The following is a 22,500-nucleotide window of genomic DNA, read 5'->3' on the forward strand; positions in this document are numbered from 1 at the left end:
GTGTGTGTGTGTGTGTGTGTGTGTGTGAGTGTGTGTGTGTGTGTGTGTGTGTGTGTGAGTGTGTGTGTGTGAGTGTGTGTGTGTGTGTGTGTGAACTTCAGTGACTCTTAGAGCGGCTCTGGAGATGAAGTTCATGCGTTCATGTTCTCACACAGTGAGACTGAAGAGGCTGAACAACTGTGTGAGTGTGTGTGTGTGTGTGTGTGTGTGTGTGTGTGTGTGTGAGAGAGAGAGAGGTAAATGAATCCGCATGTCTGCGCCACTCATTCACACAGAGACACGCAGAACATGCAGGATTCGTATGTGAATAGTCTCGTGCCCGGATGCGTTCTCAGGTACCGAAATCTGGCACTGATTGATTTAATGTGAATCAGTAATGCGGTCAATGCCATTAAAAGTGCGAGTTGGCCGTAACCCGTGTGATGCGGCCCGCAGGCGCTGTCCGTGAAGGAGGCGGAGAAGGCGGCTCTGCTGGAGAAGGCGAGCGCCCTACAGGCGGAGCTGGGCACTGCAGCGCTGGAGCTGGAGACACTGGGCCGAGAGACGGCGCTGCTCAGGGACCAGCAGCGGGTCAGTGCTGTGCTAACCTCATTAGCCATGTTCCCGTCCAATCATCGTTAAAAGATCTCGATTCAAACACCCACGCGATCTTATTCCTTAATGACAGCGATTCGTCTGTCTAATAAACCTCTGACGAGATCATACCAGGACATTCAAATCTGCGTTCTGATCCAGACGGAGCCGTTATCTCGGTGTGAACAGCTTCACAAACTGCCTCTTCAACCACACAGTGTCCCAGTAATCTTTTCACAATATTCTAATCTTGAATTTAAGGGTTTCATAAGCTGTAAGCCATGATCATCAATCCGTGATCAGGCCGTGAGTGCAGAGACGGCTCTGCGTGAGTGCTATTCACGACAGTACGAGTTCTCCACAGTGACTCTAGGGGTCGCTGTTTGACAAAAACTAAATTCCTACATAGCTTTCCTACTGTACCTTTAAGTTGAATTACTGAAATAAATGAACTTTTGAGTTTCACCTGTACGCATACATACGTGAGAACTATTTGCATGTATACATTTATATATAACTTATACTATATATAAATATTTGATATATAAATAACACATTTTTCTTAAATATATACATGCGTGTGTGTATAAAAAATAATTATACACACTACACACACATATAATATGTAAACAAATTATTATTCTGGTTGCGATTAACCCTTGCACAGCACTAATCCTAGTTAATGCGCATGTCTATTTTTATTGAATAAAAAATTTGTTTAAAAGTTTGAATGTGCATTTTAAGATTTTATGCGCATTCAGTCCAGCATTGTTTCTCAAAATTTGCACAAAAGTACATGGATGTAAACATGGCTAGTGTCGTTGGCTTGGTTGATTTCTACTAGTGTTGTAGTTCTGTCTCTAATGAGTGAGTGTGTTGTTCCGTGGCCAGGCTGCGGTTGCGTCTCTGAACGCAGAGCTGCAGGAGCTGCGCAGGGAACTCCAGGACGCCGCCGGTGCTCACGATCGAGAGCTGCGCAGACTGCTGGACAACTGCGCAGACCTGCAGACGCGAGCCGACGCGCCGCTCAGAGAGGTCAGGAGCGCTAACCTGAAGAGCAGAGCGCCACAGTAAAATCTGTTATTGCTATTAAAGGGGCAGTGTGTAAGTTTAGCAGCGTCTAGTGGTGAGGTTTTGAACTGCACCCAACAGAAGTTACGGTGGCCGACAGGAAGTGATGTCGTGGTCAGAGACAGCAGAGAGTAGCCAGTTAAGCAATGAGGTTTCTTTAGAAAGATAAAGTAAGAAATTAGGTTGACTTAATTATTCAGTAAAATTATATGTTATTGCGAATATTATTGTGACTTGTTCATCATTGTGTCAGTGTTTTATTCGCTGACTTTAGCGCTTCTTTGCACAAAGAACAACATAGTGACGAAGCACGTTTGCCCGCTCAGGGCCACCGTAGACACATGCCGATGTAAGCGGACCCGCGGTGTGTGTAGAAACATGTCGATGTGTGTGTAGAGAGAAATGCTCATTCTAAGCTAATAAAAACATAACGCTTCATTATGTAAGGTCTTTACACACCACTGAAAACACAGTTATGTATATGAAATTGCATTTCTGTCTACAGATCCTCCTAAATATAACACACTGCACCTTTAAATTGTGTTTTCCCTCGTGTAGTTGGAGGAGTGTCGCGCGCTGCTGTCGTCCAGCGAGGAGAGCCGGGACAGTGCCAGGAGAGATCTTCTGGAGATGGATAAACGTTTGTGCCAGATACGGGAGGCGGGGGAGGGGCTTAGGCGAGAGGGGGCGGAGCTACGCCGCTCTCTTAGTGATGTCACCAAGGAGAGGGACACTCTCAGCCAATCAAACGCGCAGCTGAGGGAAGCCCTGAGAGCGGCAGAGAGCGAGAGGATCAGGTGACGGACGAGGACTTAACCCTCTGGTGTCTTCATGTGTCGGTCACAAATGACCGAAATACATCTTTTTATTTTAATTAAATTAATGTACTATATTTTAGTTTAGTTCTTTGTGTGTCGGTCAAAAATGACAAAATGTCAATGAAATAATAATAATAATAATAATGTACTATATTTTAGTTCTGTTCTGTTGTAAAATCCTGAACGCTTTAGAGCGACAGACTGAAGTTTGATCTCTTTTCAAAGACGACACTTGGCAGATTATTGCTGAAGTGAAAAAAGGTTTTAAAAGTGACAGAATTTTACGTTTATTGTTATGAAAAACAATAGTAAGTGCCAAAACCTTTACCAAGTTTCGTACCATTCCGATGAAGAATAAAAAAGATGTTAAAAAAAACGAATGAAAAAATGTTCAGTCAAAATGACTATCAAATTATGCAGATGAGGCTCTTTCCGCAGTGCTGATTGGAGCTGTGCTCTGTGTCCAGCGTGAAGCGAGTGTGTGAGGAGAGGGAGCAGAGAGCGTGTGTGCTGGAGGAGAGTCTGGCGTCTGCGCAGACGGAGGTGTCGGACCTGCGCTCGTGTCTGCGCGAGGTGGAGAGATCCCGACTGGAGGCGCGCAGGGAACTGCAGGATCTGCGCAGACAGGTCAGACTGAGGCGCTCGTCAGCACAGACTGTATATGTGTGTGTGTGACGTCACCCGTAGCGTTTCTGAAGCCCAAAGCCCATCCTGGCCGCGAGATGTAACGTCCACCTGTCACTCAAGTGGCCACGCCCTTAATTATGCAGAACTGTAAGGCTAATATAATTTAAGCGGATGAGTTATAAACCCCCCTCACAGTCGTCATGAAGAGCAACATCAGCTCTATAGAGCAGAAGCACTTCTAGCTCCAGACTGTGAACGTGTGTTCTGCTGTAGAGTTGAGGAGATTAACATGCGGCTCTTCTGCCGCCGCTCTCTAGTGGCCAGTGGAGGAACTGCAGTGTGATCTCTCTAGTGGCCAGTGGAGGAACTGCAGTGTGATCTCTCTAGTGGCCAGTGGAGGAACTGCAGTGTGATCTCTAGTGGCCAGTGGAGGAACTGCAGTGTGATCTCTCTAGTGGCCAGTGGAGGAACTGCAGTGTGATCTCTAGTGGCCAGTGGAGGAACTGCAGTGTGATCTCTAGTGGCCAGTGGAGGAACTGCAGTGTGATCTCTAGTGGCCAGTGGAGGAACTGCAGTGTGATCTCTAGTGGCCAGTGGAGGAACTGCAGTGTGATCTCTAGTGGCCAGTGGAGGAACTGCAGTGTGATCTCTAGTGGCCAGTGGAGGAACTGCAGTGTGATCTCTCTAGTGGCCAGTGGAGGAACTGCAGTGTGATCTCTAGTGGCCAGTGGAGGAACTGCAGTGTGATCTCTCTAGTGGCCAGTGGAGGAACTGCAGTGTGATCTCTAGTGGCCAGTGGAGGAACTGCAGTGTGATCTCTCTAGTGGCCAGTGGAGGAACTGCAGTGTGATCTCTAGTGGCCAGTGGAGGAACTGCAGTGTGATCTCTAGTGGCCAGTGGAGGAACTGCAGTGTGATCTCTCTAGTGGCCAGTGGAGGAACTGCAGTGTGATCTCTAGTGGCCAGTGGAGGAACTGCAGTGTGATCTCTCTAGTGGCCAGTGGAGGAACTGCAGTGTGATCTCTAGTGGCCAGTGGAGGAACTGCAGTGTGATCTCTAGTGGCCAGTGGAGGAACTGCAGTGTGATCTCTAGTGGCCAGTGGAGGAACTGCAGTGTGATCTCTAGTGGCCAGTGGAGGAACTGCAGTGTGATCTCTAGTGGCCAGTGGAGGAACTGCAGTGTGATCTCTAGTGGCCAGTGGAGGAACTGCAGTGTGATCTCTCTAGTGGCCAGTGGAGGAACTGCAGTGTAATCTCTAGTGGCCAGTGGAGGAACTGCAGTGTGATCTCTCTAGTGGCCAGTGGAGGAACTGCAGTGTAATCTCTAGTGGCCAGTGGAGGAACTGCAGTGTGATCTCTAGTGGCCAGTGGAGGAACTGCAGTGTGATCTCTAGTGGCCAGTGGAGGAACTGCAGTGTGATCTCTAGTGGCCAGTGGAGGAACAGCAGTGTGATCTCTCTAGTGGCCAGTGGAGGAACTGCAGTGTGATCTCTCTAGTGGCCAGTGGAGGAACTGCAGTGTGATCTCTCTAGTGGCCAGTGGAGGAACTGCAGTGTAATCTCTCTAGTGGCCAGTGGAGGAACTGCAGTGTGATCTCTAGTGGCCAGTGGAGGAACTGCAGTGTAATCTCTCTAGTGGCCAGTGGAGGAACTGCAGTGTGATCTCTCTAGTGGCCAGTGGAGGAACTGCAGTGTGATCTCTCTAGTGGCCAGTGGAGGAACTGCAGTGTGATCTCTCTAGTGGCCAGTGGAGGAACTGCAGTGTAATCTCTCTAGTGGCCAGTGGAGGAACTGCAGTGTAATCTCTAGTGGCCAGTGGAGGAACTGCAGTGTAATCTCTCTAGTGGCCAGTGGAGGAACTGCAGTGTGATCTCTCTAGTGGCCAGTGGAGGAACTGCAGTGTGATCTCTCAGCGCGGACTCAGGAGAGACACGGGAGGTTCTGATTGGTTTAGAGTAGTGGTCGACCGATATTGTTCTCTTGATGGCCAATGCTGATATCTTAGAGAGCAGATGGCCGATATAAAGCCGATAAAATCAATTATAAATAAATTATGAAACAAATCCTTAAAATAAACATGCTTATACTTTAGATGGCAACTTCTTGAATCTGCAATCCTATTACAGTATTTTTCACAAAGTAATTGTTTAAAAACATGTGAATAAAAAGGAAGTAAACACTGTAACTCACTCAGTAATCTGGTCATTTCGTGCGCACTGGTAATCCTATTTTTTTAAATAAAGACAAGGTAACGCTAATTTTACATCCAGCACGGTGAAAACGATGTGAATATGACACAGTGGGACACTGGATAAAGCACAGCATATGTTAGAATGAAGATTTAAAGTTTTCCGATGGCGTCTCCCGTGAAGCCGCCCGGCAAAATAAAAGTCCCGCTTCCAACACATCGGCCAATCAGAAAAACTGATCTGTCGATATTTTAAAAATAGCAAATATCTGCCGATATATCGTCCGAGCACTAGTTCAGAGTGAGGATGAAGAGCTGTGGTTTGACGTGTATGACTCTGTGCTGTCAGGTGAGAGTTGTGGATGCCGAGCGCGAGCAGACGGCGAAGCAGACGACTGAACTGCAGACGCGCTTATCCGCGGAGGAGCAGAAGGACGAGGAGCGAGCGAGAGAACTGATCTCGCTCAAACAGAGACTCGCCGACACAGAAGCTAGCAGAAACTCTCTTCAGAAAGAGGTGAGGTCTCATTCAATTCATTACAGACTTAAAGGGGTAGCTCACCCAAGGAGGAACATTAGCCCGAGATTTACTCGCCCACAAGTGTATGACACTTTAAATGGAAGTACACCTAGGATGACTTGAGGGCGAGTAAATCTATCCGAGTGAACTATCCCGGTCTGTCTGTCTCCAGCTGTCTTCTCTACAGAGGCGTGTGAGCGAGAGCGAGTTGTGCTGGCGCAGTCGCGAGCGAGAGTTAACGTCTCAGCTACAGGACGCTCGCGGCTGCGAGAAGAAGCTTCAGGACGAGGCCCGTAACCTCTCCGTTCGCGCGCAGTCGACCTCGGATGCGTCTGCGCAGATGCAGCTGCAGTTGAGTGACGCGCAGGGCCGTCTGGCTGCGACGGAGGCGGAGCTATCGCGCGCGGAGGCGGGGCGCAGGGATCTGGAGTTCAGGATGAGCAGCCTGCAGTCGGCACTCACGCGCACACTGGGCATCGGGGCCAGTGGGCGGAGCAGCAGCAGGGGGCGGAGCCCAGCAGGCTCCTCCCCTTCCTCTCTGAGCTCAGGGATGATGTCTCGCCACAGGAGCGTGTCTCCGCTGCACTGCTCGCTGTCGCCACACAAAGGTCAGATTCGCTTCCTAAAGAAAGTTGTGTTTGAGTTCTACTTTATCTCAACCCTTTCTCTGCTGTGTGCCAGATGTGGCAGGTCACGTGACTCCTGATAACACCATCATGCTGAGGCCGCTGTCTCCGGAGAGGACCGACGCCCCGCTGCCCGTCGCCCCGCCGGAGCTCGACCCCGAGACCCTGCGCAGCGGCCTCAGGGACTTCCTCCAGGAGCTGCGCGAGGCTCAGAGAGACCGAGTAATGCCTTCATGCCACAACTACAACTATCACCTCAACAGTTCCTCTGTCTAGTTATCCTTACAGTCGTGGTGTGGACTTCGCTATTCTCTTAGTTATAGATGTAGTTTTATTTTAGGCTCCGCCCACTGTATATATCTGGTCTAAAGTCCTGCTCCACTGAACATTAACATCAAACATCTTCTGATTGGCTGTGATACTGTGGACACGGTGTTGTTGTAAAGTGAGCATGTGATTTATGTGTGCGCAGGACGAAGCGCAGGGTCAACTGGGGTCACTGCAGAGGGAGTTACAGGAAGTGACCTCAGAGAGAGACTCCGCCCACCAGCGCCTCCTTCAGCTACACAACACACTACAGGAGTGCCAGGAGGGTAACGCAGCTAACTAGCATCCTTTTCATGTAAAGCTCATTGTAATGACGACATGTGAACGTTCAAATAAAAATTTGCTTTATGAATTGTTTTTCTAATCGCGATTGACAAGGTTTTGTCAGATTCCGCTCATTTGTTGATTGTGTGTGTGTGTGTGTGTGTGTGTGTGTGTGTGTGTGTGTGTGTGTGTAGATAAGCGTGGCGTGGATGGAAAACTGTCGTCGGCTCAAGCTGTGCTGCACGAGCAGGACGAGTCCCTGCGGAGAGGAGAGAGAGAGCGACGGGCGTTAAACGAGCGAATCAAAGAGCTGGAGAGGCTGTCCCTGAGCGCCGAGGCCGAGCGCAAGCGCGTGGAGGTCAGAACTCTTGTTTACTCGCAGGTCTCGTTCACACTGGCACTGAAATGACCTCAGGCCTCGTTCACACTCGTTCACACTGGCACTGAAATGCCCTCAGGTCTCGTTCACACTGGCACTAAAATGCCCTCAGGTCTCGTTCACACCCAGTTCAGATTGTTCTGCTCATATCGACACAGATCGGATGTGTTCTATGAACGTGTAAACAGGAAAAAAACGCATGCAAAACTCAGATATTCCGAGATCGGGTTCAGGCTTCGTTCATGTGGAAATAAATCAGAAATAAATCAGATATGTGCCGAACGGGTTTTCTGAGGCGTTAGGCGTTAAATGACGAGAGCATCTGCAAAGGGACGAAACGCCGTGTCGTCGTAGGAGAGGAATGTGGACACGCGGTGACAACATATCAAAGGTTGGCTTGCTCATGCTAAATATCGGACGCACTGCTCCTCGCTAAAGCCCGCCCCGATCTCATAGAAGTGTTATGATTCTGGAGATGAACCCAAGCGCAGACAGATGCTAGACACAGTTTATTTACAGACAGAAAAACAAGGAAAACAAAACCCACGAGGGGGCAAAACATAGACTGGGGAAGATTATAAGAGTAACAAAACTTGACTAACACTAGACAACATACAAGATAATCTTCACAAAGAATGCACAAGGCAAGACTTACTCACAGGCTGATACAAGACACAATGTATGAAAATGAACCGGCACAGGACAGCAAACATAAGGGGATTAAATAGGGAGAAACTAATAATGACAACAGGTGACACAGATGAAACAATAATGACTAACGAGGAGAACAAGGGGGAGGGGTTGAGTAACGAGACAACACAAGCACATGGCCCAAACAAAAGGCCATGTGCTTGCACACAAAACATGGGTCTGTCATGATCCTGCCTCAAGACCAGAGAAAATCAAGGACAAGGCAGCAGAATCATGACAAGTAGTGCGTATTTATAGCACAAATTTCATTTCTCGTGCCATTTATCGTGTTGCATGCTCCCAGCAGTCCTGAGTACTGTCTTGCACACAATAACTGAAGTGCAGGCTGCAATGATGCTCCGCCTCAAAGTCATGGTGATGTTTGGCGAACTTCGCATATATCGCAGAGCTAGCATCACACATATTTCGCGTTCGTCCATCGGTGCAAGAACCCCCTTTACGCATGCGTGATGTTTCTGATCTATGGCAAGTGTAAACACATGAATCGGTTATGGGTCACAATTAAAAGAACGTGTAAACGTACGGTCAAAAAAATGGGCTATAGGCAACCAATCAGAATTGGGCATCAAGACCTGGCGTGTAAACGAGGCCTGAGATAGTGTGGTTCAGGAAGGCTGTGAGTGACTCTGCGTCGCCCCCTGCAGGAGCAGTGCAGTCAGCTGCGCGCGGGCGAGGCGCGTGTGGAGGCGGAGCGGCGGCGGCTGCGGGAGGCGCTGGAGGAGGCGGAGGGCCGGGGCACGCGGGTGGAGCTGGGGAGGCGGAGCCTGGAGGGAGAGCTGCAGAGACTGAGGCTGAGTCTGGCGGAGAGAGAGATGGAGATCCAGACGGCTCACGACCGGCACGAGACCGCCGCCAAACAGGTGCCACACTCACTGCCGCCCGCTGCTTCCTGGAGGGGTTTCCTGTAGCCTCTGGGGCTCTTCGGACATTTTTGACTAAAAAATGTTACATTTGTCTTAGTTTTTTCATCGGAATGGAACGAAACTTGGTAAAGGTTTTGGCTCTTGCTGTGTGAACTAACAAACAAATCATGGAGATGATCTGAACAGGTAAAATGGTCCTGTAAACAACAGTCACACGTGTGCTCCTCGCGGTCACTAATGAGCGCATTGGAAATGAATGGGAGATCTTCCTCTAGTGGAAGCGTTTGGTACTGCGGCCAAACACAAGCTCATTTTTTGAGATATCACTCACATATTGAACACAACTTGTTTAGATTTATGGATTTGATTTTCTCACAAGGTTTAAAGTAAAACATGTTTTTGAAAATATATATTTCATATACAAATTTAAAATAGTATTTTTGCACATTTTTCATAACAATAAATATACAATTCTGTAACTTTTTCTAAGTTCACTTTTTAAAACTGTTTTCACTTCAGCAATAATCTGCCAAGTGTCGTCTTTAAAAAAGATCAAACTTAAGATGTACAGTAGTTTAAGTTGGAAATTTAATTTTCAGATCAAGTCAGTCACATTTATTTATATAGAAGATACAGAATAAAGAGTGTTTCAAAGCAGCTTTACAGAGATAACAGGAAGTTTATTTCCAGAAGAAAATAGCGCCACAGTCCAGCATCAATGCTCAAAAAGTGAATAAATGGATTATAAATACAGCGTAAATATAATTGAGTACCATAAAACCACCTAAAAATGCTAAATATGAAATAAAAAACATTATCGAATTAAAATATAGTACATTAACTTCATTGAAATAACTAACTAAGACACGTGAAGAGCACCAGAGTGTTATAAGGCATGAACCACACCAACCAGCTGTGCGGTGAATCTCATTACAAACTTGAATTAAAAGCAAACCGATGTGTGAAGACTGACCGCAGCGGTGTTGGCTTGTGCGCGGCAGGTGTCGGAGGGCGAGTGCCGCGCCGCGGGTCTTCAGCGGGAGGTGGACCGGCTGACGGCGCTGCTGGCCAGAGCTCAGGACGGAGAGAGCGCGCAGAAGGAGCGAGCGCTTGCTCTCTCCCAGAGTCTGCAGGAGTCCTCCGCCGCCCACAGCACCACCCAGGGGCGTCTGGCGGCACTGCAGAAAACACTGGGCCAGGCTGAGGGCGAGCGCAGGCAGACGCAGGTGAGAGAGAGAGAGAGAGAGGCGGGCTGGTTTCAGTGCTGCAGGCGTGTGTGTGCAGTGTATTGAATCCGTGCAGCTCTTAAAGTGACAGCTGCCTAATTGTTCATGATGTTCAGCTACAATTAAATGTGTAGCAATAAGACTGGATGTGACTGATATCTAAGTTGTTGTTTATTCCTAATCGGAATCGTTAAGCAGAATGGGAATGGTGAGCTCGAGCGATGCCCTGTGTGTGTGTGTGTGTGTGTCCAGGAGCGTGCGGACGGACTGCGTGTGTCGGTGGCGGAGGGCAAGCGCAGCGCCGGCGTCCTCGCGGAGCGCGTGCAGACGCTGCAGTCGGAGCTGAGCCAGAGTCAGGTGATCAGGTCTGCGCTGGAGACCGAGCTGCACAACACACACGAGGTGACGTCAGCATTATCATCGTTTATGTGCATACTAGTTTAGAAAAGGTTCATAGTTTAGAAAGTGGTGATAAAATTTGAGATTTGAAATAAAAAACAAGAGAATAAATGTGTGGTACAGCCGTAGACCAGTCGCGCACTGCACACGCTGCTCCCGCCGAGCCGATCGCGGATCCCGCCCAGCACTGAACCGCTGTTATGGAAGATAATATAACCAGATACGAGTCCGTCGGTCTGATCTGGACAAACAGTGATTTGATGACGTGCCGGGTTTGAGCGATTGTCTTCCACATCCATTTTCTTGGCTTGACTGTCAAGCAGTGATGGGTTTATCTGCACCTCGGCGATTCAATGCGCGATCCCTTAAATTACAGTGGATTCTGATTGGCTGTCAGTGTTTTATCGTTCTAAAAAGTGATCCCAGCGATATAATTTCTCTGTATCGTTATCGTTATACGATAATAAGAACTCTGCTATTCTTCAATATTGAGAGAGATTTATAACTATATCTGTATCGTTATCGTCGTTGGTGTCTCGACCTTTAGACCAGACGCACTGCAGCGGACGAGCAGGTCTGACTCCAGTTTAACAGCAGTGTGAACACACAGAGCCGGACTGTTGTAACGAGTCGAGTGAACGCTCCGCAGGCTCTGCGTCAGAGGACCGACGGCCTGACCGAGGCCCAGCGCGCGCTCCAGTCTGCGCAGGCGGAGCGCGCGTCTGCAGAGGAGCGTCTGCGCAGCCTCCAGAGAGCCGTGGCTTTACTGGAGACCGAGAGGAGAGAGGCCGAGAGACAGGCGGTGCGCCTCGAGAAGGACAAGACCGCGCTGAGGAGCACTCTGGAGAAGGTGACCACACACACACACACACTCACTCACACACACACACACACACACAGACACACACACACACACACACACTCACACACACACACACACACACCAGAGAGGCCGAGAGACAGGGGGTGCGCCTCGAGAAGGACAAGACCGCGCTGAGGAGCACTCTGGAGAAGGTGACCCCACACACACACTCACACACTCACACACACACACACACACACTCACACACACACACACACCAGCTACAGGTGGAGAGGAGAGAGAGTGAGAGAGCCAGTTCAGTGGATGGGGATTATTAGGAGGCTATGACACACACGGGGGTTGTAATGCCCACAGAGAGTCAGGACCTCGGTTTAAAGGTTCTGTATGTTACTCTACTTAGCATAAAATAATATAATATGTTTGCATATATTGAGGAAACAAGCTAAGTCCAGGCTGGAATGTTTGTTATTGTTTTGGTCTGTGATGCGGCTCGTTGCCAATTCTCATTGTCCATTACACTCGGTGTTGCGTGTCTCAAACTGGCGACCCGTGTGAGCGTCGAGTCTGAGGAGGCGGGAGAAACCACAATCTTTTTGGACTTCAGTACCGATTTCGACCACTAGTCATTCTTACAGACTGCACCTTTAACGACTCAACCGAAGGACGGATGATTGTGAATGATGTTATGATTGTGATATGTTATGATTGTGATATGTTATGATTGTGATGTTATGATTGTGATATGTTATGATTGTGATATGTTATGGTTGTGATTGTGATATGTTATGATTGTGATATGTTATGGTTGTGATTGTGATATGTTCTGATTGTGATATGTTATGGTTGTGATTGTGATATGTTCTGATTGTGATATGTTATGGTTGTGATTGTGATATGTTATGATTGTGATTGTGATGTTATGATTGTGATATGTTATGGTTGTGATTGTGATATGTTATGATTGTGATTGTGATGTTATGATTGTGATATGTTATGATTGTGATATGTTATGGTTGTGATATTTTATGATTGTGATATGTTATGGTAGGGCTGTGCGATATGACGATATATATCGGATGGACGATATAAAAAGTCTATCGATTCATATTATGCTCTATCGTTCATATTGTGGTGTCGCAAAAAAACATTGTTTACGGCAAAACTTTTTCATCATTTGGAGGACTGCAATCTTACACGCCGCAATGAGAATGCAGGCAGAAACGTGAATAACATGGCGAGTGAAGGGTGATAGAACCGGGTGTTTCCGAGCAGGACCAGCCAGGACAAACCGAGGAGCTCGTTCCTAAATGAGGGGCTACCTCTGTAGCCTGAACATGATTTAGTAAAATTTCTATGTTTGGTTGACTATTATATTTTGATAATGAACATGCTGCTATGTCAAGTTAGCAATGCAATAACGTGTGCGCGTGCCGTGAAGCGTCGGCGCGATCACAGGAACAGGAATCCGTTACTCCGTAATTTATGGTCATACGGATAGAAGCAAGAAATGATTCAAAACTGTAAAGCCGTAAAATACAGAAAACAAGCTCGATTCCCTTTTCTAACATCTCGGTTTCCTTTTTGTGAACTTTGGACCCTGTCGCATGATCCGAAGCTCAGCAAAATGCTTCCTTTCGTTTTGTTAATCTGTAATTATTTAAGGCAAATAGCCTATACTTCGCATATAGGCCTATATATTAGTTTTATATATTTGCTTTATTCTGTTTTCTCCGTTCACAGAAGCGCTTTAAGTGCGTGATGATGTGACGTTGTGTGGATCCATGTTCTATATCCTGCAATTTTCGCTGGTTTCAAAAAACAAAAAGTTGCATATTACCTGCTATTCATTTTCACTGAAATGTAGGCCTAATTTTTTGACAGTTGGTGACATACAGTATGGAAAACTAACGCCAGCGCATTCCCATTGCGACTTATCAATGATGACTGACAGCTGAGCATGGGCATTTCACTCACGTTGGATAGGCTATGCGCGTCAATATCACATTTGCTCAGTCTGTACTATTTGAATACATGATTGGTTGACTGGCAAATTAAAATAGTTAACAGAACGATAAAATAACGTTGTTAACCGGGTAATGGCCATTTCAAATCTGTTCAGAACGATTAAATTTAATTTGGTTTCCGGTTCTGGTTATGCTCCTGTCAAAATTTCGTTTGTTTGTTTTCGTTCATTGAACAGGTTCGGAGCCCTGATTTCTGCTACATTTTAAACATCTTCCATTGAATTTTTACATTTGGTATTTTATATAGCAATATTTTATGTTGGGCCTGTAATCATTTGTTTTTGAAAAGTGTTTTATATTTCGTTCATATTTTATATTTCTACATTCTTAATCAAACATTTGCCCATTTTTTTTTTGAGAATATAAAATATATATAAAAAACATTTTTGAGGATATACTTAATATATACTCAATATATATATATATCAACTTTTCTTTTATTTGATATATGCTAAAAGTATTTTCCATGTAGTAATTATATATATAAATTATTAATTGATTGAATTTACAGAAAAGGTACTATATCGTGATATATATCGTTATCGGGATATGAGATGACTTATATCGTGATATGAGATTTTGGTCATATCGCCCAGCCCTATGTTATGGTTGTGATTGTGATATGTTATGATTGTGATGTTATGATTGTGATATGTTATGATTGTGATGTTATGATTGTGATATGTTATGGTTGTGATTGTGATATGTTATGGTTGTGATTGTGATGTTATGATTGTGATATGTTATGGTTGTGATTGTGATGTTATGATTGTGATATGTTATGATTGTGATATGTTATGGTTGTGATATTTTATGATTGTGATATGTTATGGTTGTGATTGTGATATGTTATGATTGTGATATGTTATGGTTGTGATATGTTATGATTGTGATATGTTATGTTATGATTGTGATATGTTATGATTGTGATATGTTATGGTTGTGATATTTTATGATTGTGATATGTTATGGTTGTGATTGTGATATGTTATGGTTGTGATTGTGATATGTTATGATTGTGATATGTTATGGTTGTGATTGTGATATGTTATGATTGTGATATGTTATGGTTGTGATTGTGATGTTATGATTGTGATGTTATGATTGTGATATGTTCTGATTGTGATATGTTATGGTTGTGATTGTGATATGTTATGATTGTGATATGTTATGGTTGTGATTGTGATATGTTCTGATTGTGATATGTTATGGTTGTGATTGTGATATGTTATGATTGTGATTGTGATGTTATGATTGTGATATGTTATGGTTGTGATTGTGATGTTATGATTGTGATATGTTATGATTGTGATATGTTATGGTTGTGATATTTTATGATTGTGATATGTTATGGTTGTGATTGTGATATGTTATGATTGTGATGTTATGATTGTGATATGTTATGGTTGTGATATTTTATGATTGTGATATGTTATGGTTGTGATTGTGATATGTTATGGTTGTGATTGTGATATGTTATGATTGTGATATGTTATGTTTGTGATTGTGATATGTTATGGTTGTGATATGTTATGGTTGTGATTGTGATGTTATGATTGTGATATGTTATGATTGTGATATGTTATGGTTGTGATTGTGATATGTTATGATTGTGATATGTTATGGTTGTGATTGTGATATGTTATGATTGTGATATGTTATGGTTGTGATTGTGATATGTTATGATTGTGATATGTTATGGTTGTGATTGTGATATGTTATGATTGTGATATGTTATGTTTGTGATTGTGATATGTTATGGTTGTGATATGTTATGGTTGTGATTGTGATGTTATGATTGTGATATGTTATGATTGTGATATGTTATGGTTGTGATATGTTATGTTTGTGATTGTGATATGTTATGATTGTGATATGTTATGGTTGTGATATGTTATGGTTGTGATTGTGATATGTTATGATTGTGATATGTTATGGTTGTGATATTTTATGATTGTGATATGTTATGGTTGTGATTGTGATATGTTATGATTGTGATATGTTATGGTTGTGATTGTGATATGTTATGATTGTGATATGTTATGGTTGTGATTGTGATGTTATGATTGTGATATGTTATGATTGTGATATGTTATGGTTGTGATTGATATATGTTATGATTGTGATATGTTATGTTTGTGATTGTGATATGTTATGGTTGTGATTGTGATGTTATGATTGTGATATGTTATGATTGTGATATGTTATGGTTGTGATATGTTATGGTTGTGATTGTGATATGTTATGATTGTGATATGTTATGGTTGTGATTGTGATATGTTATGATTGTGATATGTTATGGTTGTGATTGTGATATGTTATGATTGTGATATGTTATGGTTGTGATTGTGATATGTTATGATTGTGATATGTTATGGTTGTGATATGTTATGATTGTGATACGTTATGGTTGTGATTGTGATATGTTATGATTGTGATATGTTATGGTTGTGATTGTGATATGTTATGGTTGTGATTGTGATATGTTGTGATTGTGATATGTTATGATTGTGATATGTTATGATTGTGATATGTTCTGATTGTGATATGTTCTGATTGTGATATGTTATGGTTATGATTGTGATAAGTTATGATTGTGATATGTTATGATTGTGATATGTTATGATTGTGATATGTTATGATTGTGATATGTTATGGTTGTGATTGTGATATGTTCTGATTGTGATATGTTCTGATTGTGATGTTCTGCTTGTGATTGTGATATGTTATGATTGTGATATGTTATGATTGTGATAAGTTATGATTGTGATATGTTATGATTGTGATAAGTTATGATTGTGATATGTTATGATTGTGATAAGTTATGATTGTGATATGTTATGGTTGTGATATGTTATGATTGTGATATGTTATGATTGTGATAAGTTATGGTTGTGATATGTTATGATTGTGATATGTTATGGTTGTGATTGTGATATGTTATGATTGTGATATGTTATGGTTGTGATGTTATGATTGTGATATGTTATGATTGTGATAAGTTATGATTGTGATATGTTATGATTGTGATAAGTTATGATTGTGATATGTTATGGTTGTGATATGTTATGGTTGTGATTGTGATAAGTTATGATTGTGATATGTTATGGTTGTGATTGTGATAAGTTATGATTGTGATATGTTATGGTTGTGATTGTGATAAGTTATGATTGTGATATGTTATGGTTGTGATTGTGATAAGTTATGATTGTGATATGTTATGGTTGTGATTGTGATAAGTTATGATTGTGATATGTTATGGTTGTGATTGTGATAAGTTATGATTGTGATATGTTATGGTTGTGATTGTGATAAGTTATGATTGTGATATGTTATGGTTATGATTGTGATATGTTCTGATTGTGATTGTGATATGTTCTGATTGTGATATGTTATGATTGTGATATGTTATGATTGTGATGTTCTGATTGTGATATGTTATGGTTGTGATTGTGATATATTATGATTGTGATAAGTTATGATTGTGATATGTTATGATTGTGATATGTTATGATTGTGATAAGTTATGATTGTGATATGTTATGGTTGTGATATGTTATGGTTGTGATATGTTATGATTGTGATATGTTATGGTTGTGATTGTGATATGTTATGGTTGTGACTTGTGATTGTGATAAGTTATGATTGTGATATGTTATGATTGTGATATGTTCTGATTGTGATATGTTCTAATTGTGATAAGTTATGATTGTGATATGTTATGATTGTGATATGTTCTAATTGTGATAAGTTATGATTGTGATAAGTTCTGATTGTGATGTTCTGATTGTGATATGTTCTGATTGTGATATGTTCTGATTGTGATATGTTATGGTTATGATTGTGATATGTTCTGATTGTGATATGTTCTGATTGATGATGTTCTGACTCGTGATGTTCTGCTTGTCAGGTGGAGCGTCAGAAGCTGAAGACGGAGGAGAGTAGCATGCGTTTGTGTGCGGAGAAAGGCCGCCTGGATCGTTCGCTCAACACCGTGGAGCAGGAGCTGCAGGACGCACAGAAGCAGATTGCGATGCTGCAGGTACGCCTTCACATTACAAACAGCACATCGTATTATTAATATTACAAGTTTTGTCTATCAGAAATGCACATTTGACAGTAGCTTGGGTTGATGTAAAGTGTTTTTCATTAGCAAAAGCAGTAACATCTGTAAAAATGGTAACAACCTCATTTTTATATGATCAAATGTAAATATTATGACTGTTTGAGATGTGATCTACTATACTATATAATAACCAATGGTTACCACAGGTGAAACCACACATGGCATCTCATTAACATGGTCAAATGTAACTATATGGATTCTATGGTATTTGTTATAAACACATTTGGTATGAATGCAAATGCACAAAAACTGCTATAGCTTAACAACCAAAATACTGTAATTATATTCCATTCCTCCTTTAATGCATGTCTTCGTTAATAATATAATAAACTTCTATATAAACATCCCACATTCCCACCAAACTAGTAATACTATTGGTCGTGTGAACGAGACGATCGGGTTGCTAAATGCGATGATTCAGATGTAGTCTGAAGTCTATTAATGGTGTGAAGTGTGTGTGTGTGTGTGATGTTTTCATGGCTGTGCTTGTAAGGAAGAGTTGTGTGGCGTGAAACTGAAGATTGCGCTGTGTCTGGTGAGTAAGAACAGGTTATGTTTGTGTGTTTTGCGCTTCGTAGAAACGCACTCGTCGCGGTGTTGGGGTTGCTATGGTTTCCGCTATTGCTATGGTTACAGTGGGTGTTCAGTTGTGGACCGTGTGAGGTGTGTGTGTGTTTCAGGCTCAGCTGACCGAGCTGGAGCAGGGTCACAGCACTAGCGCGCAGTCGGCCCGCGTGCGCGAGGACGAGAGACACCGCGTCAGTCAGAGAGAGGCGGAGCGGACGCTAGCCGCGCGAGAGAGAGCGCACCGCCAGCGCGTCAGGGGTCTGGAGGAGCAGGTGTCCACGCTGAAGGAACAGCTACAGCACGAGATCCGCCGCAGAACGCCCTCGCTAACGTGAGCTACAGCACGAGATCCGCCGCAGAACGCCCTCGCTAACGTGAGCTACATCTGCACAGCGGCTGTTCCTCAAGATACATCACCGCTTTCAAGAGTCACTTCACACAAACATTACAATTATCCCTTCACTTACTTTATAAACTATAATAACTGGCTTACGTCCGTACAAAACGTCTTACAAAAACACAGTAGGCCTTTATTAACCGCTGGAGCCGTACGGATCACTTTTATGATGGATATAGGCATGCTCGTTTTTGGGCTTTAAAATCTCAGGCAACATTATTATAAAGTCTGGAAGAGCCAGGATATGTTTTAATTAGTGCTGGGCAACGACTAATCGCTATTAATGTTTGTGTTTACATATTACATATGTATCATTATTTTGTATATATAAATACACACATGTATGTATATATTTAATAATTTGTTTTGTTTATATCAAATATAAATTATGTATAAATATATATACAACATGCATGTGTGTATATATAATATACACAGTACACACACATATATTATGTAAACACAAACTTTTATTTTGGATGCGATTAATCACAATCTAATCAATTAATCACTGTTTTCAATAAAACTCAGATTGTGTTCGTCTGACAGAAGAGTGTCATATACACTAGGATGAGTTGAGGAGAGTAAATCATGGGCTAATGTTTGTTAAGGCCTGTTTACACCGAGGACGATAACTATAGAAGAAAGAATAGCAGATAGAAAAACACCAATAATGAGAACGGAACCAATTTTTGTATCTAATGAACGATAAAAACATTGCTGGCCAATCAGAATCCATCCTGCTTTAAAGAGCTCGAGCATTTAAAGCGGCAGGCCGCGCTTATAATAAACTGTGATATTAATTATATCATTCTTGGTGTGAACGGGCTTTTAGAGATATTGTGAGTTTTTTTACAGAATACTGAAAGGTTGAATGTCATGAAACCAGTCTGGAAATGTCAGAGTAATATTGACCCCAAAACCAGAATGATAACAATGGTATTTTGCTTAAAGAAAATTAAGCCTATTTTAGGACCAAGATTTGTTACATTTGCGAATTCATCACATTTTATTCTCATAATTTACTGTAACTTTTTTTTAATGAGGTGAATATATTACTGCCCAATGAATGAAGGAAGCGCTCACATTCCCTGAACACTGACACATACTCAACTCAAATACTTGAATATTTTACTGTAATATTTATGGTTTATGTGACTGAGACTTCCTGAGAACCGATTTGTTTTAATAACACAAACATGTTAATAATTTGTTATTCAGTTTTTGCTATGTTTACCTCAACTGATTGTTGGTGAGTTTACTGATCAGTGAAATATAATACTCACCCTCACCTGCAGTAAATCCCCCTGTAAATCTGAAATATACACTTCACTTGCGAGATTAATGTTGATCTGAAGAGTTGTCGTGTAGTTTCACACTGACTGAGATTAATTTGTCATCGCAAGAATCCGAAAGCGTTTTTCACAACGCGATTCTCTGAAAATTTCCGGTAAATGTCAGCGCGAGTTCGGTCGCACGCTTGACTGCGGCAGCGCGCACAGAGATAATAACGGACTCTGATAGGAATGGCGCGAATTACTGAGGTGAGAGACTTTTACGTCATATTTTTTTCAATAATTGTTATATTACATCTTAAAGCCAATCACATTACGGTGGTAATTCAGGAGAAAATAAGATCGTTCGCAAGTGATCACGAGCGCGTCCTTCAGATCGACATATCACGTAAATTTGAAGTTATTAAGAAAAATGCCATTTTAACTGCTAGTTTACTACTCTTCTCAGTCTTTTGTTTTATGTGTGATATAAATGTATTTTTGTTTTGCTAGAATGTTTTTTATACACATTAAAATGATTTTGTTTAAATGTGTAAGCTTTCAGCCTATTCTTTAAAAACGTTTCCTTTATTCATGTAAAGTACAAAAATGTTAATAAATTGCAAACCTTGGTTTGGAACCCCTAATATTACAGTAAATGGTGAGTACTACATTAAAGCTGAACCCTGACTGAGTTCTTCAGATTGATGACAGATCCCAGCTAACTAAAATGTTCTAAAAACGTTAGCATAACGTTCACATTAGGTTATAGAAACATTTCTGTTTTTAAATCTGTTTTCTTGGTTGTGTGAACGTTAAGGGAACATTCCATTGTATCTTATGAACGTTCTCTAAACGTTCTGAAACAAGTAGTAACATTAAAACGTTAACATTTCAGAAAAGAAAGTTCCATGACCGATGTATAAAAATGTTTTTGTGCCAACATTTAGAGAACATTATTAAAGACCAGATAACTTTGAACAAACGTTGTATTACTGGAAGAATGTTTGTTCATACCTTTGAGAGAACCTTGCCAGAACGTTCCCTGTTAGCTGGGTTACAGGTTTTGACCTCTGACCTGAGGTCAGGTGTGAGGGTTTGAGTCTGGGTTCAGTATAACTCACCCCAAGACAAAATCAACAACAACAACAACAGCACTGGACGACAAACAGTAATAATACACACGCGACACATCTCTGTTCTCCTGCACCAGTGTAACGGATAATAGCACCAGTGGCGACATACAGGCCAAGTGATCAATTACTACAGTAAATACCAGTTTACATGAGACAGTAAATACCAGTTTACATGAGGCAGAACATCAGATGCTGCTGGAGAATACATGAAGAGGAAAGAGGTCTGAAACACACTCTACGCAAGTACACAAAGCATTGCTACGTTCTGAAATACGTCAGAGCGCAAAACACAAGTGTTGCCACACGGGGGTGCTATAGTGGGCAAAAGTGTCTTCTTCTATGGTCAGTTTTCTCTTCCAGCTCGAGAACCGTCTCCATGGAGTGACAGAACACTCTTGCTAAGATGCTGACAGGAAACTGAGGTTACGCATGTACAACAGCTACGTGCACTAGCATTGTGTTAGCATACTTGCGTAGAAGATGTTTTAGTCCTACAGCTGGAGTGAGTGTCAGCGTCTGATGGGCAGTGCCAGGGCGAGTGTGTGTGTGTGTGTGTGTGTTTAACAGGATCCGCAGCTCTTGGCGCAGCTGCCGCCTGTCGCCCCACACTGGCCACTGAGTGCAACTACACCACAGCGCGAGAACTGATCGCGACACAGATCCGCTGCAGAGAGACAGATAACATGTTAGTCTGCGTTCACTGAAGGAGTGCAAGACGACACACACACACACACACACTCACCTCTCAGCAGCTCCTCATGGGCACACACAGTCCTCACGCAGATCTCCTTGTTTATCACATAAACCCTGCGCAGACTGAGACACACACACCACGAGACGGTTATTGTTCACTACAGTTATTAAAAACTAAAATAAGAGTGTGTGTGAGTGTGTGTGCTGACCTGTAGAAGCAGATGCTGTTGAGACACTGTTTACACGGCTGATGGACAGAATAGAGACGAGTGCAGGGATACTGTTCCTCACGACAGTCTGAAAACACAACAACACATCAACGAGTCTTATTTCTCACGGTCCAAAACCTAACGAAACCTACCAATTCACAAAATAACGGAATGCATAGCGATATAAAAAACTGGATGGCTAGTAATTTCCTACTACTAAATTCTGACAAAACAGAGATTCTAATTATTGGTTCAAAAAACTTCCACACGTAATAACCTAGAGTACTCTCTAACACTTGATGCTCTGTTAAGTCTTCGTCGTCGGTTAGGAACCCGTGTGTGTGTGTGTGTGCTCTTTGATACCAATCTTTCATTTGAAAGTCATGTGTCTAGTATCTGTAAAACCGCTTTCTTCCATCTTAAAAATATATCTAAATTACGTCATATGCTCTCAATGACAAATGCGGAACAATTAGTTCATGCGTTCATGACCTCAAGGCTAGATTATTGTAATGCTCTACTGGGTGGTTGCCCTGTACGCTTAATAAACAAACTACAGCTGGTCCAAAACGCAGCCGCTCGAGTTCTTACCAGAACCAGGAAGTATGACCATATTAGCCCCGTTCTGTCAACACTGCATTGGCTGCCTATTAAACTTCGT

At 42.6% G+C, this 22,500-nt stretch overlaps 2 protein-coding genes across 8 annotated transcripts in view; one reads left to right on the forward strand and one right to left on the reverse strand.

Annotated features, from left to right (window-relative positions):
• The window catches only part of crocc (ciliary rootlet coiled-coil, rootletin), a 44,531-nt gene extending 26,063 nt beyond the window's left edge, over window positions 1-18,468 (forward strand). For 4 of the 7 annotated variants that reach the window (XM_079592229.1, XM_079592228.1, XM_079592224.1 and 1 more), the window contains 16 exons: window positions 436-570; window positions 1,465-1,608; window positions 2,203-2,441; window positions 2,930-3,089; window positions 5,625-5,792; window positions 5,968-6,403; window positions 6,477-6,643; window positions 6,894-7,014; window positions 7,207-7,370; window positions 8,747-8,962; window positions 9,967-10,191; window positions 10,444-10,593; window positions 11,240-11,440; window positions 17,348-17,479; window positions 18,057-18,098; window positions 18,244-18,468. In XM_079592229.1, the coding sequence (XP_079448355.1) occupies window positions 436-570; window positions 1,465-1,608; window positions 2,203-2,441; window positions 2,930-3,089; window positions 5,625-5,792; window positions 5,968-6,403; window positions 6,477-6,643; window positions 6,894-7,014; window positions 7,207-7,370; window positions 8,747-8,962; window positions 9,967-10,191; window positions 10,444-10,593; window positions 11,240-11,440; window positions 17,348-17,479; window positions 18,057-18,098; window positions 18,244-18,465 (2,922 nt within the window). In that variant the 3' untranslated portion in view covers window positions 18,466-18,468. Of the gene's footprint in view, window positions 1-435; window positions 571-1,464; window positions 1,609-2,202; window positions 2,442-2,929; window positions 3,090-5,624; window positions 5,793-5,967; window positions 6,404-6,476; window positions 6,644-6,893; window positions 7,044-7,206; window positions 7,371-8,746; window positions 8,963-9,966; window positions 10,192-10,443; window positions 10,594-11,239; window positions 11,441-17,347; window positions 17,480-18,056; window positions 18,099-18,243 lie in introns of those variants that run through there. The other 3 variants (XM_079592225.1, XM_079592226.1, XM_079592230.1) reach the window with 3 other exon arrangements.
• A 1,083-nt stretch (window positions 18,469-19,551) lies between these two features.
• The window catches only part of mfap2 (microfibril associated protein 2), a 7,794-nt gene continuing 4,845 nt past the window's right edge, over window positions 19,552-22,500 (reverse strand). Inside the window, exons 7-9 of the mRNA XM_079592266.1 lie at window positions 21,840-21,927; window positions 21,680-21,753; window positions 19,552-21,601 (exon numbers count right to left, since the gene is read on the reverse strand). Coding sequence (XP_079448392.1) covers window positions 21,498-21,601; window positions 21,680-21,753; window positions 21,840-21,927 — 266 coding nt within the window. The 3' untranslated portion in view covers window positions 19,552-21,497. The remainder of the gene's footprint in view (window positions 21,602-21,679; window positions 21,754-21,839; window positions 21,928-22,500) is intronic.

This window comes from Phoxinus phoxinus (assembly GCF_949152265.1).
Source record: "Phoxinus phoxinus genome assembly, chromosome: 20".
Lineage (NCBI taxonomy): Eukaryota > Metazoa > Chordata > Actinopteri > Cypriniformes > Leuciscidae > Phoxinus > Phoxinus phoxinus.